At 40.2% G+C, this 25,951-nt stretch overlaps 2 protein-coding genes and 1 pseudogene across 6 annotated transcripts in view; 1 reads left to right on the forward strand and 2 right to left on the reverse strand.

Moving 5' to 3' along the window:
* Positions 1 to 16,998, forward strand: part of ENTPD7 (ectonucleoside triphosphate diphosphohydrolase 7) — a 39,581-nt gene extending 22,583 nt beyond the window's left edge. For 2 of the 3 annotated variants that reach the window (XM_070780631.1, XM_070780632.1), the window contains exons 9-13: positions 603 to 769; positions 4,464 to 4,788; positions 6,481 to 6,566; positions 7,381 to 7,542; positions 9,321 to 10,252. In XM_070780631.1, the coding sequence (XP_070636732.1) occupies positions 603 to 769; positions 4,464 to 4,788; positions 6,481 to 6,566; positions 7,381 to 7,542; positions 9,321 to 9,552 (972 nt within the window). In that variant the 3' untranslated portion in view covers positions 9,553 to 10,252. Of the gene's footprint in view, positions 1 to 602; positions 770 to 4,463; positions 4,789 to 6,480; positions 6,567 to 7,380; positions 7,543 to 9,320; positions 10,253 to 12,618 lie in introns of those variants that run through there. The other variant, XR_011564252.1, reaches the window with a different exon arrangement.
* LOC139179951 (receptor-binding cancer antigen expressed on SiSo cells pseudogene) lies at positions 766 to 4,466 on the reverse strand (annotated as a pseudogene).
* The window catches only part of COX15 (cytochrome c oxidase assembly homolog COX15), a 29,348-nt gene continuing 10,173 nt past the window's right edge, over positions 6,777 to 25,951 (reverse strand). Inside the window, exons 6-9 of one of the 3 annotated variants that reach the window (XM_070780633.1) lie at positions 24,089 to 24,170; positions 22,224 to 22,378; positions 20,485 to 20,598; positions 6,777 to 7,257 (exon numbers count right to left, since the gene is read on the reverse strand). In XM_070780633.1, the coding sequence (XP_070636734.1) occupies positions 7,087 to 7,257; positions 20,485 to 20,598; positions 22,224 to 22,378; positions 24,089 to 24,170 (522 nt within the window). In that variant the 3' untranslated portion in view covers positions 6,777 to 7,086. Of the gene's footprint in view, positions 7,258 to 17,002; positions 19,433 to 20,484; positions 20,599 to 22,223; positions 22,379 to 24,088; positions 24,171 to 25,951 lie in introns of those variants that run through there. The other 2 variants (XM_070780635.1, XM_070780634.1) reach the window with 2 other exon arrangements.

Raw genomic sequence — 25,951 nt, forward strand, 5'->3', positions numbered from 1 at the left:
TTGAATAGGCGCCTTCCATGCTGTTTCATGGAAAGTAAGGTATTTACCTGGTCCTTGGATGATAGCAGCCTTTTGCATAGTGGAGGTTAAGGGAAGGCCATCTGTATGGAGGTGACAGTACGCACAAAAGCACAGAAAAAACAGCAAAGAGCCCAGAATGTCCAGGGAATGATGAATAGCCTGTTGTAGTATAGGGTTTTTAAGTGTGGTAATAGGGAATGCTAGGAAGTGATAAGATAAAGAAAGTTAGATCATGAGGAGTTTTGGGAGCCATGCTAGGGGATTTGGCTTTTTTATCTGTAGATAGTAAGGAACAGGCAAACTTTTTTGAGTAGGGCGGTCATACAGGCTTAAGTTTCATCATCTTTGAAATAATTAAACTCTGAAAGTCACCAGCTCTGAATTTTGTGACTATGTTAATCATGTGACAAGGTTAGGGTCATTTTATGTCTTTGTTTAAAATAGCTCTATGAAGATGAAAGAATGCTATTAATACAAAATGTCTTAAAGAGTAGTCATAGCAAATGAAACCTGGTGTATTAGCAGTGTCATACCTTGCTAAAATCAACCAAAACTAGAATTTCTTTTACATCATATTGCAGGAAGAAGCTGCCAAGATCTTGCTGGCTGAGTTCAACCTGGGCTGTGACGTGCAACACACTGAACACGTGTATAGGGTTTACGTCACGACCTTTCTGGGTTTTGGGGGCAACTTTGCCCGGCAGCGCTATGAAGATCTTGTATTGAATGAAACTCTTAACAAGAACAGGTATGCTTGACATGGGATCTGTGATTCTGAAATAGAATGTTGTCAGGCTGCAGATATTTGGGAGAAATGGTTACATCCTACCAAGATATTAATAGACATGTCCTTGCTTCCTCCTTCCTCACCAGCCCTGCCAGTGGGGTAGCTTTGTGTTGTTCAGTCACTCAGTTGTGCCCAACTCTTTGTGACCCCATGGACTGCATGCAGCACACCAGGCTTCCCTGTCCATCACTGTCTCTTGGAGCATGTCTATTAGCAGTCCCACTTGATCTTCATCGGAGTGCCTTCTAATCTTTGTTATTAGGACTTAGAAAAGCACAGTGTCTTATTGAAGTGCCCATCTTCAGACATGGCATCACAGGATAATTGAGCTCAATTAAGTCATTAATTTAAATTGTGTAGTATAACATAGCTTCTAGAAGTTTCTTCCACGTGGAAGTGCTCAGAACCTGTTTGCCGAATTACAGTGAGTTGCATTTGACATCGGACTTAAAGATTCCATAGCGTGCATAAAATATTCTCTTTAAGTTCAGAGTAGACACTTTTTCCTCCAGCACTGCATGGATCACTGATTCTTCATTTGTGTGCCAGATAAAGTATTTAAACCATACAAAAAAGATCTTCACGACCCAGATAATCACGATGGTGTGATCACTGACCTAGAGCCAGACATCCTGGAATGTGAAGTCAAGTGGGCCTTAGAAAGCATCACTACGAACAAAGCTAGTGGAAGTGATGGGATTCTAGTTGAGCTATTCCAAATCTTGAAAGATGATGCTGTGAAAGTGCTGCACTCAATATGCCAGCAAATTTGGAAAACTCAGCAGTGGCCACAGGACTGGAAAAGATCAGTTTTCATTCCAATCCCAAAGAAAGGCAATGCCAAAGAATGCTCAAACTACTGCACAATTGCAGTCATCTCACACGCTAGTAAAGGAAAGCTCAAAATTCTCCAAGCCAGGCTTCAGCAGTATGTGAACCGTGAACTTCCTGATGTTCAAGCTGGTTTTAGAAAAGGAAGAGGAACCAGAGATCAAATTGCCAACATCCGCTGGATCATAGAAAAAGCAAGAGAGTTCCAGAAAAACATCTATTTCTGCTTTATTGACTATGCCAAAGGCTTTGACTGTGTGGATCACAATAAACTGTGGAAAATTCTTCAAGAGATGGGAATACCAGACCACCTGATCTGCCTCTTGAGAAATTTGTATGCAGGTCAGGAAGCAACAGTTAGAACTGGACATGGAACAACAGACTGGTTCCAAATAGGAAAAGGAGTTCGTCAAGGCTGTATATTGTCACCCTGTTTATTTAACTTCTATGCAGAGCACATCATGAGAAATGCTGGACTGGAAGAAACACAAGCTGGAATCAAGATTGCCAGGAGAAATATCAATAACCTCAGATATGCAGATGGCACCACCCTTAGGGCAGAAAGTGAAGAGGAACTCAAAAGCCTCTTGATGAAAGTGAAAGAGGAGAGTGAAAAAGTTGGCTTAAAGCTCAACATTCAGAAAACTAAGATCATGACATCCGGTCCCACCACTTAATGGGAAATAGATGGGGAAACAGTGGAAACAGTGTCAGACTTTATTTTTCTGGGGCTCCAAAATCACTACAGATGGTGACTGCAGCCATGAAATTAAAAGATGCTTGCTCCTTGGAAGAAAAGTTATGACCAACCTAGATAGTATATTCAAAAGCAGAGACATTACTTTGCCAACAAAGGTTCGTCTAGTCAAGGCTATGGTTTTTCCTGTGGTCATGTATGGATGTGAGAGTTGGACTGTGAAGAAGGCTGAGCGCCGAAGAATTGATGCTTTTGAACTGTGGTGTTGGAGAAGACTCTTGAGAGTCCCTTGGACTGCAAGGAGATCCAACCAGTCCATTCTGAAGGAGATCAGCCCTGGGATTTCTTTGGAAGGAATGATGCTCAAGCTGAAACTCCAGTACTTTGGCCACCTCATGCTAAGAGTCGACTCATTGGAAAAGACTGATGCTGGGAGGGATTGGGGGCAGGAGGAGAAGGGGACGACAGAGGATGAGATGGCTGGATGGCATCACTGACTCGATGGACGTGAGTCTGAGTGAACTCCGGGAGTTGGTGAGGGACAGGGAGGCCTGGCATGCTGTGATTCATGGGGTCGCAAAGAGTCGGACACGACTGAGTGACTGATCTGTTCTGATCTGATCTGATACATATAGTTGTGGGGTTTTTAGTATTTATAATTCTTTGTATCATCATGCACATTAAAGGACAGCATAATAGAGAACAGAGTTCTTTTCCACCATGAAACTATTCACCCCCATTTGTTTAGCTGGAAACAATAGCTTGAAAGGTACTGGTGTATCCCATTTATAATAATTTCTCTACAGCAGTCAATTGTCTTATACAGGGAGCGTGTTAGACAAAATATTGTCTCCAGTCTTTTTCGTTTTTCTAAGTCTCAGCTCCTAAGAGTTCAAGGTGCTTTGGGAGAAGTCTGTTATTCGGATGATTGATGAATGCATTAAAATCCAGCAGTGTGTGTTCTGAAGATACTCTTACATATCCAGGCCTCCGTACAAATGTTGCTTGGCCTAGAGCTCAGATGGCTCCCATTAGCACTGTGGTATCTGAAGAACAATTACTATGAAAGTTTCACGCCAATTTTGTTTTGGTCCTTCTTCATTAGCTTCTGTGCTTCCTTTTCCATTTTCTTCCTTTGTTGTTTTGCTCCTCCTTTATATCTGCCTGCTGTTTTCTGCTGCTTCAGAACAGGCTTGCATCATCCTCTCACGTGTAAGTTTTTTCTCATTATGTATCTAAGTTACCTAATTCAGAAGACTGATTACTCATCTTGTGAAGCTGCTCATGTATAGAGAAATGTGGGCTTCCTGCGATGTTAAAACTTTATGTTTCTTTCTCTTTGTGATAATTTCCTGAGCTTTCCTTATAGGTGGTGTCACATCCTCAAAACAGGCTCCACTTGTTCCAAAGCATTTTGTTGTGTTGCCACATTCCCATTCCGTCTTTTGGCCTTTACACGTGTGTGTGCATCTTCACCCACAGTTGTCTTAGGAATTGATGAGTAGTTCACTGTATTTGGCAAACTACAGTTGTATTTGGTCTGCACTTAATTTCCACCTTTGGCCAGATCTGCATATTAATCTCTTATTGCTAGACAAGTAGAGACTTGAAATAACCAGAGCTGTGTGATGGCCATGGTGGGCATCAAAACTTGGCCTTCTCTCCCCCGCAGAGCTGGGCATGCCCTCGGTCACTGTTGCCATCCATCGCCACTGCACCACTACCATGGACTGTCCTCAGGACAGTCCTCAGCCCTTCCCACTTCACCTCCTCCCAGTTGTCTCTCAAAACATTAGAACTGTGATCAGCACGGTGAAATCTTTTCACTTTTAAGAGGCGAGTGGTAATGAACACCAGATGGAGAATAGCAGATTCACATCGCCAGTTTCACTATATATTGGGAAATATGTGTGTTGACTGAAAAAGTGAACAAAATCACTGCCATATTTCTCTTTCTTTTTCTAAATTGAATTTGCATAATTTAAAAGTTCAGGTGATGCAACTAAGTGGTAATGCTCATCCTTGTGTTTAGGGCTGTCATGTAGAATAACAAGACGTCTGGGAAGCATCTTCAAGGAAGCTGGGTGCAGTTGTGATGTGTTTTGTTTGTTTTTGTCATTGTGACAGGTTGCTAGGCCACAAGACAGGTCTGAGTCCTGACAATCCTTTTCTGGATCCCTGCCTGCCTGTGGGACTCACAGATGTGGTGGAAAGGAACAGTCAGGTCCTGCATGTCCGAGGACGAGGGGACTGGGCGGCTTGTGGGGCCATGCTGAGCCCCCTGCTGGCTCGCTCCAACACCAGCCAGGCCTCACTGAACGGCATCTACCAGTCGCCCATTGACTTCAACAACAGCGAGTTCTATGGTTTCTCCGAGTTCTTTTACTGTACAGAGGATGTGTTGCGCATCGGTGGCCGCTACCATGGGCCAACATTTGCCAAGGCTGCTCAGGTACATTATTAATAATAAAAATGACTCATGCTGGCAGCAGCCATTTATTGGATGCCTAACTTTGTACCAGACACTGTGCAAACGGCTTTGCATGTGTGATCTCACTGGCTTCTTGGCAGGAGCCCTGTGAGCCCTTATTTTACAGATGAGGAGGTGAACTTAGAGAAGTAACTTGCTATGCTCTACTGCCTGCTAATTAATTAATCTTAGGTCTCCATGGATGTCCAGTTACCAAAATTATCACCCAGATCTAATATTGTCATGGTGGCTAATGGTTTTTCCTCCAGCTTGCCAATAGTCTTGTCTAATCTTTGTGGACAAAGTGTGGTCTCCAGATATTTTCCCCTTACTGGGTGTTCCCAGGTGTAAATACTTTTGGAGATGATGTCACACAGGTGGGCAAGTCCACTTTCGTTTTCTTACCTTGAGCTTTTAAGAGGCCAGTATGGACAGGTAAAAGTTTAGCTAGCATTCCACAATTCCTGTTCAATTTGGACTCGTCTCTTTTTCATTTTTGTATATTTTTCTCTTTTAGCAGAAAAACTTATGGGGAGATCTGTCCTCTCATATTTTTTATTATCTCCCTCTGTCTTCTTCAATTTCTGTTAGTATAAGGGCTTAGTATAAGAAATAATATATGTAGTATATGTACTGTTCTGTTCCCTAAAGGCAGTCCCTAAGACATATTGAGGAAAGCCTGGTTTGTATTTGCCTTTTCCTCTCCAGCCTCCAGGAATACCGTCATATTTCCTTGCCTTTCCAACATTCCCTAACTGTCCATGGCCTGAATCTTTCTCTCATTTTAAAATTTCTTCAAATCCTTTTCCCTTGAACACCATAGTAGGACTCAAGTTATTACTTGCCCAAACTGCTAGTGGCTTAATATGTTCTCTTTCTCAGGGTAAAGACGATTTTCTTTTTTTTTTTTAACCTTGACTCAACTGTTATCTTCCCAGTGACATCTTCCTTGGCCATCCTATGCAGAATTGTGGCCCTCCCCAATTACCCTTTTCCCTTTCCTGCTTATTATCTTTCCCATGAGCACTTATGTTATCTAACACACTCTTTGTATGTATGTGTGTATATGTATGTATGCATGCATATATATTTGGTTATTGTCTGCCCCCCCACCACTAGAAGGTAAGCTTCATAAAAATATAAATTTTTGTTTTATTCACTGCTAGAGCCACCTGGCACAAAGTAGACATTCAGGAAGTACTATTTTATTAAACAAACCAAAAGGAATGATTCCTTTGGTGAGAATTACAAGGAGACAGGCCAGTGATAGATTTTTGACCATTCTGTTCCATCTGTTTGACTTGTTCATGTCAGTCCTATATAGGGTAGAATGAAGCTGTCTTTGGCTTTTGATGTTGCTACTCCCGGTCCTAACCTTACCCATCTCTAAAGCCTAAGAGGCTCAGGAGCCATGTCAGGCTGGCTTTGTATGGACATGGGGGCAATAGGAATAAAAAGGAGTATTCCTAGGCCACTCAAGTCACCTAGTGGCCTGAGTTCAAGGACTAGCCTTGCCCAGGACCTGGCACAGTGTTAAATGACTGAATATACCATTTCTGTTTTCCTGTTAACTAATAACCCACAAGTAACTTTGGAAATGGAAAACTGACTGTAGGGGAATTACAGAGTTTACCTCCCATTTCGTGTTGCATCATTTCTCTGTGTTTGTTCCAGGATTACTGTGGCATGGCTTGGTCAGTACTCACTCAGAGATTCAAGAATGGCCTCTTTTCATCACATGCAGATGAGCATCGACTCAAGTAAGTAACTTCCTTTTCTCCTTTAGGTGTGGCCTTAAAATGTATGAACAATGAATGAGAGTGAGTGAGTAATAGTACAGATTGGATTTACATTGGAAGAGAATTTGGTTATTTTAGATTTTGATTTTCTGAAGGGTAGAGGCCAAAACAGTGAACTTCCTTTCAAGGAAAACAAACTGGTGGTTACCAAAAAGTGTTCTTTCCAAGTGGTTTGAAATCAAAAGCGGTGGTCTTTTTATTTTTACATTTTGATTAAAATGTCAAACATGCAGAAAAGTAGAACAGTAACAGAAACACATATATAGCTGTCACCTAGCTACAATAAATATCAATATTTTGCCAGTTTGGCTCCTCAGTCCTCCCATTTGGTAAATGTTTTAGTTAAAAATTTTAAACATAAACGAAAATAGAACAGTATAATGAGCTCCTGAGTACCTATCACCCAGCTTCTCTCCTATCAGCTGTCAACTCCTCAGCCCTATTTTCCTACCCCACAGATTGGCTCTTTTGAAGCCAAACGTCATATAATTACATTTGTAGATGTTTCAGCATGCTCTCTGAAGGTAAAGGTTGTTAGGGAAAAAAAGAAAGCAAAAGAAAAACAGTCACAGTAGCGTTGTGGCCTTGCTTGAAGGTGTGCCTCCCTTTTGTGGTCAACTTGAAGATAAGGTAGGCTCAGATTTGGCTCCACCTGGAGGTGAGGAAGGTGAAATGGGGAGAGAAGGGTCTTTTTGACATTTTAGTGAGAATATGCATAAAGCATTAGGTTTTTTTTTTTCTTTTTCTTTCTTTAAAAAATTATTTTTTCACACAGATATCAGTGTTTTAAGTCAGCTTGGATGTACCAAGTTCTTCATGAAGGGTTCCATTTTCCCTATGACTATCCAAATCTGCAGACAGCACAGCTGGTCTATGACCGAGAGGTTCAGTGGACGCTGGGAGCCATTCTGTATAAAACACGCTTCTTACCACTCAGGTAAGTGGACTGACCAAGCATCTTGAGCTTAGAGGATGGTAGTTGGTGCCTCAAAATAGGTTTCTTAAGTGACTGCTTCCTCAAAAAGAGAAACAAAAAACATCCAAATTCCCCTTATTACTGCCATGTGAAACTGCTGTTACTTACCACATATGTTGAAACAGAAGGAAGTCTTGAGAATTATTGGTCTGGAGTCTGTTCTTTGTAATGTCAGGAATTCAGTAATTTTTTTACTTTTTCCCCTGCCGTGCTGCATGACTTGTGGGATCTTAGTAACCAGGGATCCAACCCACGCCCTGTCCTTGGCAGTGAAAGCGTCAAGTCCTAACCACTGGACTGCCAGGGAATTCCCAGGAATTCAATTTTATTTATCTACAACAAATCAGTCTTTATAATTGAGTTCTTACAAACAACTTGTAAGATACTGACTGATGAACTAAAGTTACTCTGAAACTGTATCTGACTCGTTGTTCATTCAGTTGTGTCCGACTGTTTGTGACCCCATGGACTGCAGTATGCCAGACTTCTCTTTCACCATCTCCCAGAACTTGCTCAAACTCATGTCCATTGAGTCAGCGATGCCATCCAACCGTCTTGTCCTGTGTCATCCTCTTCTCCTCCTGCCTTATTTCCCAGCATCAGGGTCTTTTCCAATGAGTTGGCTTTTTGCATCAAAGTACTGGAGCTTCAGCATCAGCATCAGTCCTTCCAATGAATATTCAGGACTGATTTCCTTTAGGGTTGACTGATTTGATCTCACATTTGACTAAAGAACCAGTGTGTGCTATTCCTATACAGCAGTCTTTCTTGGTGGCCAAAGTCACTCTCGAGATCATGTCATTGACTTGGATGGCTTTTGGGTGGGCCAGAACAAAGGACATGAGATGCATTTCGGGGATGTCTTGCTCTTATGTACCATAAGATATTTGGGATCATTTTTAGGTGCTCTCTCTTCTGGACTATTTCAGATGAACTCTTAATCTTTGGTGCCTGTTTCTTTAAACTCAATACTGTCACAAGCCAGGTGAGTGAGAGAAGTGGGAAACTGGAGAGCATGTGCCCCAAATAAAAGGCTGATAACTGTCATGCAGAAGTGCTGTCCCAGTATCTCCCAGCTCTCTTTGATCAACAGAAGCCAGAAGTCCACATTTTATATGTAGTCTTTCTGTTTGGAGATTCACATTTTTAAAAAAACACTGCAGGTCAAACAGAATGAAAATGGATTGGGTGTTTGGACTACAAGAGAAGAGCTTCTCTTTTAGACAGACGGACCATTGCATTTAGGTTTACATGTCTCTCTTTTTTCTTCAGATTACAATTTGTGAAGTGACATCTTTCTCTAGATATATCCTAAACTCTCAGGAAGCATAGCAACTTTTTTTAAATACTTAGATATACTCTGATTTCTTGAATAGGTTCAGGGGCCACCCTATTCTCATTAGGACCGTATTTACCAACTGTGTAGGCTGAGGTGGTATGGGGTCACTGTTAAGACATTTTACAGATGACCAGTCTTGTCTTACTATTCACTTTTTTGGCTTCTCATTTTGTCTCCTGATTTTAGAAGGGGTAGAGGCTTCCTCTAGGCCAGGGAAAGGAAGATACAGGAGGAATCTGGGCTTGGGGACATGTTTCAGCTTTGCTTGCTCTGTGGAGCTGGTATTATAGCATGTTTGCATGGATGGAATAAATGGGATAAAACCAATGGACCTTTTAAATTGGCATAAATATTTCTCTCTGAAACTAACAATTCTTTCCACCTTCAATTTCTTATTTAGGGATCTACGGCAGGAAGGTGTCCGACAGGCCCATGGTAACTGGTTCCGTCTCTCCTTCGTCTACAACCACTATCTCTTCTTCGCCTGTATCCTGGTGGTGCTACTGGCCATCATCCTGTACCTTCTGCGGCTACGTCGGATTCACCACAGACAAACTCGAGCCTCAGCCCCATTGAACTTGCTGTGGATCGAGGAGGTGGTACCCATGATTGGGGTACAGGTCGGGCCATGAGGCTGGGCAGGTTCAAGGAAAGTTCGAATACCCCAGAATTGCTGCCCATTGAATTCCACCACTTTCTGGTACTGGCCTCAGATGCTGCTTTGCCTGACTTTGTGGATATTTGGCCTTGGAATTTCTACTTCAATATCTACTTTAATTCCTTCTCAATATCCAGGTCCTCTTCTCTGAAGAGAAGCTGTAATTTAACCTGTGAAGAACTAAATGAGAGACTGGTGCTAACAAAGGGGACCAACTTTAGTCCAATTGAAGCATGCTTCTACTTCTTTATCTGAGAGATCTGGTGTGCTCCTGGGATCGAGACTTTTCTCCCCTTGCTTTAAGCATGAAGTTCAGCATTGGGCATGCTGAAAGCCTAGCTGAAACCAAACTTGGAGCATCTGATTCAAAGCTGAAGACATTCTACCAAGTGCAGCAGCCCCTTCTTTCTCTGTAACAGAGATATCATTTATGTGGAGATCCACAGCCTTTAATAGGGATCCAAGATTTTTGCAGATCAGCAGAACGGATAAGAATTTCCAGGCAACCAAAATAACACAACTTCTTTGCTTACTCGACAAAGAAGCCACTGTGAATGTGGCTCAAGATCCCTGACATCCTGTTGCTGATATTAGTTAGATTTTAAAAGGTTAGAACCCTTTCTAAATGAATGGTCCAGTGAAGATTTTACCAATATATTTTCTGATGCCTCATATGACCCGAATTGAAAATTTTTCCATGTCTCTGTGGCTCCGAAGCTGTTTGGGCATTAATTTTTCTTTTGAGCCTTAAGGGTGCTTGTAGGGATGGAGAAACTGGGATGGGGATTGGGGACCTGGATTTGTCTGGTCACTGTCCTCTTGGCTTGTTTTTACAAGTCCTTACATGGGAAGATTCAAGAGTTCTTTTATTTCACTGCTAAGATCAATATGTAGTTTGGGAAGGGATGCATTTGGGTTGTTTTTAAAGAAAGAACAGTATCAGGAGAGCGGGCCAAGGCAATAAAATCCAAGCTCTTATTTATTAATGTTTTTCTGAGAAATAGTAGTTTTCTCAGTTGGGCTCTTGGAATATTTGAAAAGAAGCAAATCACAAACTTTGGAATAGACAGATAAATCTGTTAATAATCCACCTGGCAACTTTCAGAATATTTCCTAAGAGATTTCTCAGTCATAAACAGCATTTCCATTAATGGGGACAGGGGAAAAGCCATAGTAATTATATTTTTATCCACTGCCCTTCAGGATCTTTGCTTCCTCTCTGCATTTAGCCTTTAAATTGCACAAGGATTTTTTTTTCATCCCCCATGGAACCTTCTTTATACTTTAATCTTTCCTCTGTGTAGCCTTAAATGTCCTGCTTAAGAATATGCTCCCACAGTTAAAATAGTTTTCTTTCTTTGTCAGCTTTGAGTTCTAGGATTACAAGAGTAAGGGAAAAGTCCTTGACTTTAAAGGAAAAAAAGTGGAATTCTTAAAAAATAAATTTCATACTGAGAGTAGAAAGGAGTTAAGTGCTTCATAAAACCAAGAAAAATAAATCCAGATCCTCCTGGAAATAAACTGAGATGAAAGTAAGTATACTTAAAGTAGGTGAAAAGATGATGAGTCTTGAATAGTTTTCAAATTAGATAAAAATGGATCCAGCAGAGTCTTACAGGTTCCTTTGGAAGAACTTTTAATTTTTCATTAGGGCTTATGTTTCAGCAGTTTAATTTTTAAGAGTTCTAAGTTGCCTTGATTTTCTTTGACTTCTTATCTTTGTGTCTGTACTGTGAGCGAGCCCTTGCTTTATGAATGCTGCTTATAAATAACATCATAGTATGTTTTTGCTAGCCATTGCCTACTCAGGTAACTCTTTTCCCTCACCTTTGTTTCCAAATGCCATTTTTGGTTTTCTTACTTTCTTGTGGGATCTACTCAATGATCTTCTCCAAAGCTACCTAGCTAGCTGGCTAACAGTGATCACATTTGTGTGCTCAGAATGAAATTGAAGCATGGAGGAGGCAGTGATCAGTCCAATTTGAAAGCTCTTATTAAGTTATTCTTCATCCTGGTTATGATGATAATAACTACCATTTGCAAAGCACTGATTGTGTACCAGACACTCCATTAATAATTTTATGTATGTTATTTTAATCATCATGACAACCTTTCAGATTGGTATTGTTCTTTTTATAATTGAGAAACTCAGGATACCTGTTTTATCATTTTTTCCATATAAATGTATTTCTTATTCTTAATTTAGTCTGATTTTTTTAGTGTATTTTATCATGTTTATTATTTTAATATTATCTAGGTTTTATTATAATGAATAAGGCATCTGAGTTCCATGGTATAAAAATGAGGACAAGTTTTTGTCATACCCCTCAGAAAAAGAGTATTTGCTCTTGGTTCTGGCTCCTGTGCTTCTTCCATTGCTCCCAATTAAAAATTTTAAAGGAAATCTTATTCACTAGAAACAGAAGCAATTTATCCCTCGCTGAGGATAAATGGTGAGGGCCAATAACTTCTATATATTGCTTTCTCAAAATGAAATATTCTTGCATAGAGTCACACAGCCTTATCTTTTAACCCTCTTTTTGCCCTCAGTTTTTCAAGGTATCTATTTGCATTTCTGCATTCTGAGTGGTTTTCATGTGAAAATGATTATGATTCTATAAAATTCACATTCCACTAGTTTCTTTGAGTCTTGCCAAGCAATCTTCCTTACAACAGTAACAGCAAACCTGAACTATTTTAGTGTTTTAATAGGTCAGAAGTATCAAAATTTAGTCAGTGGTTTATAGGAGTAAGGCTTATGATTCTTTATGCAGGCACAACCCATCACTTTTCTGAATTCTTATCATGAATTATTCTTATCACCTAATTATTTGACATTACATTCACTTAAGTTGCAGTTAATTCTAATCCAAATTTTATTGGGTTGGTGCAAAAGTAATTGCGGTTTTGCATTTTTGAAATTTGCTGTTTGATATTGAAATACATTCTTAAATATGGTTATGTTATTTTAATGCACATTTTTTGCTTTGTTTTTTTGATAATGACTTATTACTTGCTGTTTATATTTATTTTAAACTAGGGAAATGATGTTAGACAAAAAAGCAAATTGGAGCAATTCTTTTATTCAAGTTGAAAATGAGTTGTAAAACAGCAGAGACAACTTGCACCATCAGCAATGCATTTGGCCCAGGAACTGCTAACGAATGTAGAGTGGAGTGGTGGTTCAAGAAATTGTGCAAAGGAAACCAGAGACTTAAAGATGAGGAGCACAGTGGCTGGCCACTGGAAGACAGCGACCAGTTGAGAGGATCGTCGAAGCTGATCCTCTTACAACTACACGAGAAGTTACTGAAGAACTCAACGTCAGCCATTGTATGGTTTGGCATTTGGCACTGGCAGCAAATTGGAAAGGTGAAAAAGCTCAATAAGTGGGTGCCTCATGAGCTGACCACAAATCAAAAATTGTCATTTTAAAGTGTTGTCTTCTCTTATTCTGTGCAACAACAACGAACCATTTCTCAGTCGTACTGTGATGTGCGACAAAAAGTGGATTTTATATGACAACCAGTGATGACCAGCTAAGTGGCTGGACTGAGAAGCTTCAAAGCATTTCCCAAAGCCAAACTTGCACCAAAAAAAGGTGGTCTGCTGCCAGTCTGATCCACTACAGCTTTCTGAATCCCAGAGAAACCATTTCATCTGGAAAGTATGCTCAGCAAATCGGTGAGACGCATCAAAAACTGCAACACCTGCAGCAGGCACTGCTCAACAGAAAGGGCCCAATTCTTCTGCATAACAATGCCTGACTGCACATGGCACAACCAGCACTTCAGAAGTGGAACGAATTGGGCTACAAAGTTTTGCCTCATCTCACCATATTCACCTGACCTCTCACTAACCACTTCTTCAAGCATCTCAACAACTGTTTGCAGGGAAAACGCTTCCACAACCAGCAGGAGGCAGAAAATGCTTTCCAAGAGTTTGTCAAATCCTGAAGCATGGGTTTTTATGCTACAGGAATAAACAAATTATTTCTCATTGGCACAATGTGTTGATTATAATGGTTCCTATTTTGATTAATAAAGAGCTGTTTGAGCTTATAATGATTTAAAACTCATGGTCCAAAGCCGCAATTAAGTTTGCACCAACTTAATACCATCTCTACTTCAGCTCCTTGAATTGATTTTCCTTGGTCTAGGAAATTTTAATCACTTTCCACCAACATTCTATTTATTCTTGCAATATTATCCAAAGTATTCTGCCTCTGTCCTCCTTAGCCCAAGTGCTTTCTTTGACTTCAAAGGCCTTGTTGTTCAGTCGCTAAGTCATATCTGACTCTTTGCGATCCCACGGACTGTGGCACACTACGCTCCTCTGTCCTCCACTATCTCCCCAGTTTGCTCAAATTCATGACCAAAGGCTTTAGGCAATGATTATCAAAATGTGGTTGACTGAGTCTGCCATGCACTTGCTAAGCTAGTCATTTTAGGCATTAACATTTATTATCATGTCCATATTTATATTTTTGAGGTACAGTAACTTCTCACTGCTTATGGATTATAGCCCTGGCTTTGTCATTATGTAGCTCAGGAACCCCAGGCAAGCCACCTGCCCTCTCTGGTTCGTTTTTCATCTATGACTATGATTGGAGGCCAGTTCCAAAGGGAGAACAGTTGGCATAAGGAACTAAAGGCAGAGAAGTGATAGAGTACTTTCAGGACGAGGGCTGTGGCCCTTGGTTTAGAAGACCAGGCTGCCCAGAAGAATCAGTGGTCAGGTCATCTCTTACTTTACTCATAACCCATGAAATAAAGGTTGGTGGGAATGGAGTTTCCAAAAGCAATCACAGTCAGAGAATGAGCTTTTTTAAATTGAAACTTAAGATTTGTTAACCCCAGTGGTTTTATGGATGATGAAACTGACACTCAGAATGTAGTAATACGTGCAAATGAAATGCTCATTGATAGAATCTTCTTGCAAGACTGTGTTTCAACAGAATATATATAATATAGCTGACTGCAGCTAATCATGCTCAGTCTTTATAATTGTTTCTGATATTCATTTGTGGTTGCTCACATTTAGGAATAAAATATGAAATACTTTGTCAGAAATAGTATCAGGTTTTCAGTACATCCATTCTGGCTTCTTTAGTTAATATATCCAAGCAACTCGTGTTATGGTTTTACCATCTGTTATTTAAGGTATAAATGTTTATTAGAACTACTTTAAGGAACTTGGTTGTATTTATGGGGCAGTTCCTAGACTCCCTTACCCAGTGTGCCATTTCTTTTTGCTGTTTTTAAACTTCTTTCAAACCAATTCAGAACTAGTGTCTAATTTTCCTTTTTCTGTGGTATGCAATGAAACTTCAATTGGAATTAAGAATTAAGGTAGAAGTAGTAGCAGATGTTTCAAATTCTCCCAAACTAGTCTCTGCTGCTGCTGCTGCTAAGTCGCTTCAGTCGTGTCCGACTCTGTGCGACCCCAGAGACGGCAGCCCACCAGGCTCCCCCGTCCCCAGGATTCTCCAGGCAAGAACATTGGAGTGAGTTGCCATTTCCTTCTCCAAAGCATGAAGGTTATGCTAATTTCATAGTCCTGCACTACAGCCATATGGTCAATCAAACTTGCAAGGATTTGTTGGTATTACAAAAAATATTTGTTAAAAAGACTTAAAATATCTGCATAGACTTAATTTATATTAGTCCATTAGTATATATTACTAATGTAATACTAGTATATATATACTAATGTTTCATTCCCCCTCTAATATTTCACTATTTCTCATTATTATTATTAGAGGGACAAAGGAGGAATACATTTGTTGACTTTCTCTGCAAGTCTGAGCAATAATATCGTTTAATTGGAAAACTGAATCATTATTAGAGGGACAGAGGAGGAATACATTTGTTGACTTTCTCTGCAAGTCTGAGCAATAATATTGTTTAATTTGGAAAACTGAATCATTACCCATACTACAAGGGCTTTCTACATTTAAAATGTATTCAATCATTGCTTGCCATTTTTATGACGACCAAAGTTGAAAAAAAAATTTGAGAGTCCCAGGATGAGTATAGCCATGCATGCACGATGACTTCAGGCAAGCCAAGGCTCTCCTTTTTAAGTAGTGCAGCCACTCATAGGTCTTCTGGCAGCTGATCACTCCTCTCCACTTCTTCAGGTAAGGCAGCCCCGAGACTTTCTGAAGCAGCCCCTCCTACAGAGCACCTGCCAGTTGAGCCTGTTAGAACTGCTGGTGGTGAAGGCTCTGCCCCCTAATTAGCTTCGTAAAAGTCTTTCTCTGCAGGCAAGAATCGCAACCACTTTGATTTCTGGAATTTGTTGTTGTGTTTGAAATTTTTATTCTATAATCCCCCTTTAGCTGAAGCCTTTAAGTATACACCTTGTCTCCTCCATGAAATCTGCCTTGAGCATGAGATCCTGCAGTGCTGAAAGGCATCTTTTTATTACGACCTCAATGAAAAACTCCCTTCTTGCTTTCAAAAACCAAAGGCTGCCTGTATGGCATTACTTTGGGTGGGTGGGGGGTTGCTTAGTTTGTATGTTTTTCTAACACTTAACATTAAATAATAGTTTTGCTGAACAGTTATTGAAACTCTGATACTGTTAAGTCAGTGTTGAACAGAATACACAATACATATTAGAGAGGGGTGCATTGTCCCTTATGCAAGGACATGGGTATATATGTTATATATACCAGTATACAACCCACCATCATGCCAGGACCATAAGAACTGCTGCAGATAAACTGGTTATCCTACTATTGTGATCATCAGTGTTGGTCTTTGCAGCAAGCATCACTTTTTGTTGTTGTAAGTTGTTGTTGGACTCTTGCAAACCTCATGGCCTGTAGCCTGCCAGACTCTCCTGTCCATGGGATTTCCCAGGCAAGAATCCTGGAGTGAGTTACCATTTCCTTCTCCAGGGGAGCTTCCTGACCCAGGGATTGAACCCAAGTCTCCTGCATTGGCAGGCAGATTCTTTACCACTAAGCCATCAGGGAAGCCCAGCATCACTTTAGGCAGTGGCTAATAATAACCCTTGCCACAATGGACAGCATTTGTCTAAGTTAAACAAAAGATATTCTGCATTAATTAAGAAAGCGAGGGATTTTAATTTCCTTTGGTATTTTAAAACCAACTGACAGAATTGTTGGCTTTTGAAAATATTAAAGGAAATGCATTTCATCTTCTGGGTATGATGACTTAATTTGAAAGCAGTGTCTGGGACATCAGTCTGTAATCATCCATTTTCCATTTATTCATACAATATTTGGTGGTATGTGTCTGGTGCTGGGAATAATGCAAACAAAATAATTCAGATAATATCCACTCACCAGGAGCTTAGAGATGGGCATTAACAAAGTTATATCACTAAATGCAATCAGATCTGTTTTTCCAAACTTACTCATCTTTAATAAAAAAAAAATGAAGTAAAACATCTGCAACTTGAAATTATTTAATTCATTTCATGCTTTTTTTTTGGCGGGGGGGGAGGGAACAATAGCATCATTAGCATATGGTTGAGCTGGATCAGACTGCCCTCTCCAGACTCAATTATTAACTAAGAACAACCTTAATTTGGGGATCAGGAGATGATAGTTTGGGAACCTGCCCAGTGACTGCAGCTGTCTTTCTTTAGAGAATTCTATCTGGAAGAGGTGATACCCCGCTGGCGCACTAACTAGTATCAACACAGTGGATAAATGAGATAGGGTGAGGTGGAAATTTGGAGGGAATGGGAATAAGCTGCTCAGAACTTCTAACGTAAGTAGGCTACTAGGGCTACTAGTGGTTCCCAAACTTGTCAGCACATCAGAATCACCCAAGGAATTTGCTAATTATGGCTTTCAGAGATTGTCAATTAACTGATCATTGCTAAGGCTAGGGTCAGGATTCTGAAAGATTCTAATGTGAGAGAAGCTGGGAACCACTTCTGGGAACAGCAAAAGCTGTTTCCTGGCCAGGATTTTTATTAACAAAAAAATCAAAGACAAACTGCTACTTCTATTTTGTTAAGAACCACTTGAGGATGATACACTGTTGGTCACACTGAAACCCAGAGGATACTGGAGTTGAAAGGGAACTGTGATCATTAGTCTAGCAGCTGTACAGGGGCACATCTTAACGTCATTTATGGCTCCCAGATCTGTTTAGCCTGCATAATGTTCTAAAAAACTTGAGACCATTCACATAAAAATCTGGATGTTTGGTTTGTCTGAAAAGTCAGATCTCACAACTGGACCCGCAGAGCAGCAACAGGTTAGCACTCAGCAGAGGTTTAGCCCCTTGACGGGCACCTGCTCTCTGGTTCACCTGTTTGCACCAGCCTGCCCTAGCAGGCATCTGATTTGGTCCAGGTGGCTCCTACCTTCTACAAAACTAAAAACTAACTTTCTGCAACTTTTACCCACTGCTCCCAGCTCTGCAGCACAAAGAAAGCTCATTCCTTCTGCAAGAAGGGGCTTCAACTTGTCAAGGGCAGGATTCTTGCTGTCTCTCTAAATGTTCTCCAGCCGAATACTCCTAGTTCTTTCAAGTATTCCTGGTATGAAACGGGTTCTGGACTCCTTGCTGTCCTGGTTCCTGCCTCTTGATACATACATGCTGGTGAGTGTCCTTAAAACATGCAGTACCCAGAATACAATGCAGCACTTGCAGTGTGGTGTTCTGACTATGGCTGTGACACTTCTATTCATAGAATCTTAAACAACACTAGTTTTTACCAGTGTCATCTCATGGTTGGTTCATACTGAGCCTGTGTCCAACTGAAGTCCCTCAGTATTTTTTTAGATGAAGACGATAAGAAGCTAGTTTTCTCTATCCTAAACTTACATAACCTATTTAAATGAAGATGTTACATTTATGACTGGTTTAATTTCATCTTGATGATGTCACTCTGGAGCTGTTTTGTGATTGTCATCTATTGTATCAGCAATGTTGGGTTGCTCCATCCTCAAATATGGTCTTTGTGATGCCTTCATCCAAACTGCTGATTTTAAAATGTTGAATAATAAGACAGAGCCCTGTGAAATATCAACAGAGGCCAAAATCACACCAATTCATTAGTCAGTACTTTGTTTAAATAACCAAAGAGATGTCCAGGTACTATACCATCAAGACTGTATTTTTCTTATCCATAAGGCTCTCAGGAAACCCTTTCAGGAATTGATTTATACTATTCTCCATTTGTCTCATGTAGTGATGATTAACAGCCCTATCACAAGAGAAACTAGTTAGTGCTTTCCCCTGTTTTGAAAATCAAGACACTGGAAGAAAACAGCTATTTCTTGCTGAAGGCTATCTGACGTTAGGGTATGCCAATCCATCCATTTGAATCTCTACCTGATGGAAGTACAGTTGAGATTGTAAGAATTTCTACTCAGGCAGAATCCAGAACTCAGGTCAAGGAAACAGATTATGCATGTAGAACCAACAGCTTGTCAACATTTGAGAAAACTGACACACAACCTGTTAAGAAGCAAATGACAGAAAATTCTTTCTCTACATTAAATCTGATTTTCAACAGATTTAAAAAGGAACCTTAAGCATAACCACACTTAATGACTTGCTTGATCCAGTAGATTGTCCCCAAAACAGGCAAAGAATTTAAATAACTTGACCAACTTGGAAACCACCCAGTATACCAAGGTCCTCCTCTTAGAAAAGCTCAAATTCTTGTGCTTTCTGATGATCTCTCAAAAGCACAGTTTCAGTCCTAGGAAGCTGATCCTCTGAGAATTATTTTGGGACTCTTCGGAGTTCATTCATGAGCCAAAGGGCAACACTGAGCAGAGCCAGGGAGCCTGACTGGTGAGTGGCAGCCAAAGGAGTTGGGACATACATCAGCAGAGTACTAATGCCCAAGCCCACCTGTCACAAAGAAAAGCAAGGAGGAAACACACACTCAGAACTGAAGTGACTGGCATGGATAACCAGACACAAACCCTCCACACTTTCCCCTCAGAAATTCAAAGAATATATTTTAAAATTTCACAAGGAAATAGACTTACAACAAAAGAAATTCAAATTAGATAAAACTAAAATTCCCCTAATTATCCTTCATCTAGCCCTGTTCTCTTCCCCAAAGGTAGCCACTGTTACCAGTTTCCCACACTTGTATTTTTATATACATGTTTAAAGAAAAACCTAACAGCTTTTAAAAAGTAGATTGCTCTGTCATTTGCTTTTTTTTTTCATGTAACAGTGTATGTCTTGAGATCTTATTATTTTAAACTGTACAGTATTCCACAGTATGGCTATATCATAGATGTTTATTTAGGTACTTTCTAATTTTTCACTTATCACAGTAATTCCATAATGAATTTCCTGGGAACAGCTCTTTGTGCATTAGAGTATCTCCAGGGCAGGCAAAAATAAGCCAATGTGGTTGATCAAAGGACTAAACATTTTAACACTTCAAAAAATATTGCCAGATGCCCTCAAAAAAAAGCTATAACAAAGCATGCTCTCACCAAGAACATACAAATGTATGTTTTCCTATACCCATGCCAATATCTGATTTTTTTTTCATTTTTTTCCAATCTGACAGGTACAAAATGGCACACAGTGCTTTAATTTGTTCCTCTCTGATCATGAGTGATGCTAAAGAGTTTTTCATATTTACTGGCCATTCATCATTTCTCTTTTGAGAATTGTGTCTTAATATCCTTTATTTATTTTCTGGTTGTTCATCTTTTTGTCTATTATAAATATTTTCTCCTAGCCTGTCACCTTTCTTTTTTTTTTTTTTAATATTTTTTAAATTTTATTTTATTTTTAAACTTTACATAATTGTATTAGTTTTGCCAAATATCAAAATGAATCTGCCACAGGTATACATGTGTTCCCCATCCTGAACTGTCACCTTTCTTTTTAAATTTTGTTCTGGGGATACCTTCAGAATCAAAAGAAGTGGTTTATACCTGTGTATATGCCAAAGCCAGCAGAGTGGTGGCTGCTATCTTGGTCCTTCGAGGAAGGGGAATTCTTCGGGAGAGGAAGTAGAGTACTGTAACGGCAGTAACTGAAGCGATGCCCTGTAGGGTAGAAAGAGTCTCATCAGGTGCCAAAAAGAATGTCCTACCCCCTGGTTTCTGCTCACCTTACAGCTAATTCCCCCAGATCCACTGAGTAACTACTAAACACTTTCCCCTCCCAGGCAGAGAACCACCTAGTGACTCAAGCTCTTCCCTGCTCCTCTTCTGCTCGCCACTTCAGTACAATGGAGGCGTGGCTCCACTTAAAGTTTCTGCACTTTATACACACTGACTGTCTCTCAGCAATCTTACCCACCTTCCAATGCAGGTGTCTGCCCGGTGTGGCCCTCAGGTTTTAAATTACTCTTTGCATCAATTCAGTTCAGTTGCTCAGTCGTGTCGGAATCTCTGCGACCCCATGAACCACAGCACACCAGGCCTCCCTGTCCATCACCAATTCCCGGAGTTTACCCAAACTCATGTCCATTGAGTCGGTGATGCCATCCAACCATCTCATCCTCTTATTTATCCCTAATTTTATCTCTATTCTAATCCTGTATTGTTAAAACAAGGCTGACCCCAGCACATGAGAGTTACTATTTTCCTGGGCTATGAGTAGAGGAGGTGGTGATTCTTCCAGCTAGTGTTAAAAACATCTGAAGTTTCCTTTTCATTTCCACTTTAGAAAGAGAGTCTGGAGCTGGCAGTAGGATTTCCGACCTTCCATGATATTGAGGAAAATGTTTTCTATCATTTTCGATACCAATTTCACATCTTTTTCTCTTCACAGCCATCCAATTTCAACCAGACTTTACTTATTCCAAAATGCTGTGTGGCAGTGGGGACTGACCCCGCACAAGGTAACCTGCCTTAGCCCCAGCGTTCCCTCTGGATATGAGGCCCCTGGGCCCCTCTCTCTGGGTGCCCTACTGTTATCTCACGCTCAACGTACCTCAGTCTGATGACATCCTCTGTCCCTAGCTCAACACTCATTTCAATAGTCCCATTCCTGCTGGTGTGCTTTAAACATGCCACAGAAGAAACTCTAGGATCGCCTTTGATCTTTCTTCACTTCTGTTCCTGCAGCCAGTCTTCTAATCACAACAACCTCTTTCGGATTCATCTTCTCAAGTCTGGGTCCTACCATGAAGCCCTGAGCCTTGTCACTCTCACAGCCTCACTACAGTAGCACCACCGCTTCTCCCAGGTCTCCCTGCCACTAACCTTTCCCTGGGCTCTGATTTACCATGCTCAGGCCACCAAGCAATCTTAACATGACTCACAGTAGGTCCTTAATAAATATTAGCTTAAATAAGATGAGTATTTATGATGCTCTTAGCTCCTTGGGGTCTTGGTGCAGTCCTGATGGCTATGTGTTCAGCAACCACTGTCTTTACACTCTCTTCTCTACTTAGCCTCATTTCTGCTAAAATGACTCTTCTCTGCATGTGCAGGATTGAGGAGAATTAACTTTAAAAAGCTGGCAGTATCCTGCAAAAAAGAATTTGGCTAGAGGCATGTGGATAGTTAAGACAAAAACATCACATCAGAAAACTGGTACTAAAATTCTTCTAAAAAGAATTCTAGTACCCACTCTACCATCTCAATGTTGCTAGCAGTGCTTCAGACACCCAGAGCCTGTGAGAGGCTCCTTATGTGTAGTAGCCAGTAACCGCCAGACTTACCAGAACCCGGTGATCAAACTGCACCATGGTGGGATTCTCGAAAACATTCCTCAGGAGAGGGGAGAAGGTAAAGAGATCCTCTGGGATCCAAGATTCTCCCATCTTGGGGAAGGAGTTGTAAACAAGTCCAGCATCCAGCCCTGCCACAAAAGCCCCTGGGTTCCAATAAATAATATTTATTAAAATGAGAGAAAGAAGAGATCAAATACTAGTTCTGACATGAAAGTGAAAGTTCCCTTTGTGACCCCATGGACTGTAGCCCACTAGGCTCCTCTGTCCATGGAATTCTGCAGGCAAGAATACTGGAATGGGTAACCATTCCCTTCTCCACGGGATCTTCCTAACCTAGGGACTAAACCCGGGTTTCAATCTGCACTGTAGGCAGATTCTTTACCCTCTGAGCCACCAGGGAAGTTCCGACATAGAAAATGTTTATTATCTCAGAGTTAGACAAAAGGAATAGTCAGAGAATAGAAAGATCTACAGCAGGGGTTCTCAAACCCTGCTGTATTCACCATGGAATACACCATGGAAACTTAAAAAAAAAAACTTGCATCCTCACCTACTTCCACCCCAAGATTCTGGCATGCCTCCCCTAGAGGGTGGATGAGAAGCTCTAGAGAGAGGAATATTTGGAAAAGTTCTTTTACTGACTGTGATATGCATTCTCCTTACTGCCTTGCTTCCCTACCGCCAACTGATCTATTCTGGAACAGTTAATTTATTCTTTCACGTCAAGTTTCCACTTAAATGTCACTTTATCAAAGAGATCTCTCCAATAATCCTCTATAAGATAGCACTCCCCAACCCTACGTCTATCCCCTTATCTTGCTTTATTTTCTTTGCAGCACTCAACATCATCTGGCATGTTATGGGTTTTATTTATCTGTCTTCCCCAAGTGCTCAAAAAAATCTTATAAACTAAATCCTGGATAAACACACAAAGAATTTAATGGATAACTGATCCATTATTTATGATCACAGAAGATTCAGGTATGTTAAATCATATTCCTTATTTTTCTAAATTGCATTTATAAAGTCAAAATTCATGTTCTTCCATCAAAAAAAGGGGGAGGGAGATTTGGGTGAGATCACTGGTTTGATGGTTTTATTTAGAGCTGTGCTGTCCAATCAAACTTTCTGCAATGATGGAAATGTTCTGTATCTGTCATCCATCCAGTCAACAGCTGCAAGCCACCCATTGTGGTTACTGAGCACTTGAAATGTGGCTACTGTGACTGAGAAACTAAATTTTATTTGCTTTTAATTAACTTAAGCTTCAATAGTCACATGAAGCTAGTGATTATTGTACAGGGCAGGTCTAGAGTAAGAAAGGTAGAGCTGTGATTTAAAGAATGAAAGAAATCTGTTTTAGTCTCTTTGCCCCAATAAACTCTTCACCTAAAGGCCGTCTTTGAGGGCAGGCTTTTGTCTGACCTATCTTGGTATAATGTAATAACAATAATGTTTATATGATAACAACAGCTAACACTTACATAGCCTTTGCTACATGTGAGGTGCTAAATACTTCACATATATTACTTAAACTATTATCATCTTCCCCATTTTATAGATGAGGTCACTGAGGCCCAGACAGGTTACACAGCTTGTCCAAGGTCATATAGTTTATAGAGGGTAAAGCCAGGATTTGAACCTAGAGTTTGGATCCAAGTACATGTTCAATATTTTTGTTCAACTAACTGAAAAGCAGGATTTGGGGAAGGAAGGATTAGAAGACAAGAGGGTAAAGATGGTGGGTATGAGAGAGGCAGGTGTGAGAAGGAGATATAAAGATGCAGGAGGAAAGCATTAAGCAAGAGATCCCACCTGAAGATAAGTTAGGCCACCTTTGCTAAGAGTCCTACCTGAGAGAGCCGTAAGGAACACCAGGCCTGCAGTTCCGTGAGCAAACCGTCTCAACCGCAGGAGCTGACGCGTCTCAGTCAACTAAATGAGAAAATTGCCAGAGACACTGACTGCAGGAATTAGGAAAGGCAGCAAGATCTCCAAGGACCAACTCCAGGGACAATCTGAGGCCAGATCTTCTCTGACTCCTAGACTAGGTTAAGCACTCCCAGAAGACATTCTACTTTATCTAAATTTTATTAAATGTATACATTTACTATTTGTCTTCCCTGCTACCTTGTAAGTTTTGTGAAGACAGGAACTGCCATTTCACTTGCTTACTACAGTAATCCTAGCCCAGTAGACGGCATATAGGTATTCAATATACATCTGTTCAGGAATGGAATGATTTGCATTGTTCAGGGAAAGCCATTTCACCATGGTTAAAATGCTGTGGCTTAAGGTAAAGAACTGGATTTTCATGTCATGTGTAATATTTAGTGTTTAGCAAATATAATCAGAATCAAAACTGTAGAGAGAGTAGAGTAGAGTAGAGATTCTTGCAGTTAGTGTTTTGGGTAAATTGTTTTTATTCTACTGTAGCCAGCTTGTGATAATAATCAGTAAATCAACAAATATTTAGCAAGAACTTTATATACAGGCAAAATGAGCACACATAAGCATAAAGGAAAGATACAAAGGAAAGCCAGAGTGCTGCCCTCAAACGATTTACAATCTAGTATGTGAGGAGTTAGGTACCATGACTAAGATTTCATAGGACAGTGTATCAGCACTGGCCATTAGAATTTTCTGTGATAATAGAAAAGTTCTATTATCTGTGCTGCCATTATGTGGCTATGGAGGATCTAAAAAGCGGCTAGAGCAAGTGAAAAAAATTTTTAAGTTAATTTTATTTAAAGTTTAAGTAGATAACAAGTTTGTTTATACAAAGTTATATTTACTTAATTTTAATTAGAATTTAAATAGCAATAGTGGCTAGGAGCTATTGTGCTGGACAGCACAGTTCTATATGGTTGACTATCATCTCAAATCCTTTCTGTAATTAGTGGAATATAAATAAACAAAAAGAGAAGAACAATTAATAATTAAAAAGTCATTGGTAACCTTTAAGAGTACCATTCAGTTAGGAGTACTTAGGAGACTATACTAAGTACTGTACACTTGATATGTGCAAGTGTAGGAGTCAATGTGTAGACGGATATGGATGGGGAAGCCGGATGACAAGAAGTGGAAAAAAAGAATGGGTTGTTAGGATGTACAGCTATAGATGTAGATTAGTTTTATAAGTCTGGCTTTGAAAGTAAGAATAGGAACTAGTCAGATGTCAATCACCTACTATACCAATGTTTCAACCCCATCTGGCTTCCCTGTGGGATGAGTGCCTAGTCAACAACTCCTGTTCTTACTGGGATCCAGATCACTGGCTCCAGGTACCTACGAGATGATTCTACTTAAAAGTCCTACTATCAACCTAAACCTCACTCCATGAACAGGTTATTCAGGCCAACCATGACTTTGACACCTAAAATAATATGCATTTTAAAATGTATTTCCTTTTAATCAGCATACAGAGAAAATACTTTTAGGTGAGATCACTATGGTTTACTATATTGTCAGATCTGCTGAACGGGAGGGTCCCCATGGAAAGAATAAACAACTTAACATGGCCTTTGTACGCCACTAAGGTCCACCAGCAACTCTCATTCTGGCCTTCCTCACCTCTCCACCATCATCCCACTGGGAATCACAGTCAAGTGGTCAACTTCCAGTCCCCTATAATGAAAAGGACATCTTTTTTGGATGTTAGTTCTAGAAGGTCTTATAGGCCTTCACAGAACTGTTCAACTTCAGCTTCTTCAACA

Source organism: Bos indicus, chromosome 26 (genome assembly GCF_029378745.1).
Source record: "Bos indicus isolate NIAB-ARS_2022 breed Sahiwal x Tharparkar chromosome 26, NIAB-ARS_B.indTharparkar_mat_pri_1.0, whole genome shotgun sequence".
NCBI lineage: Eukaryota > Metazoa > Chordata > Mammalia > Artiodactyla > Bovidae > Bos > Bos indicus.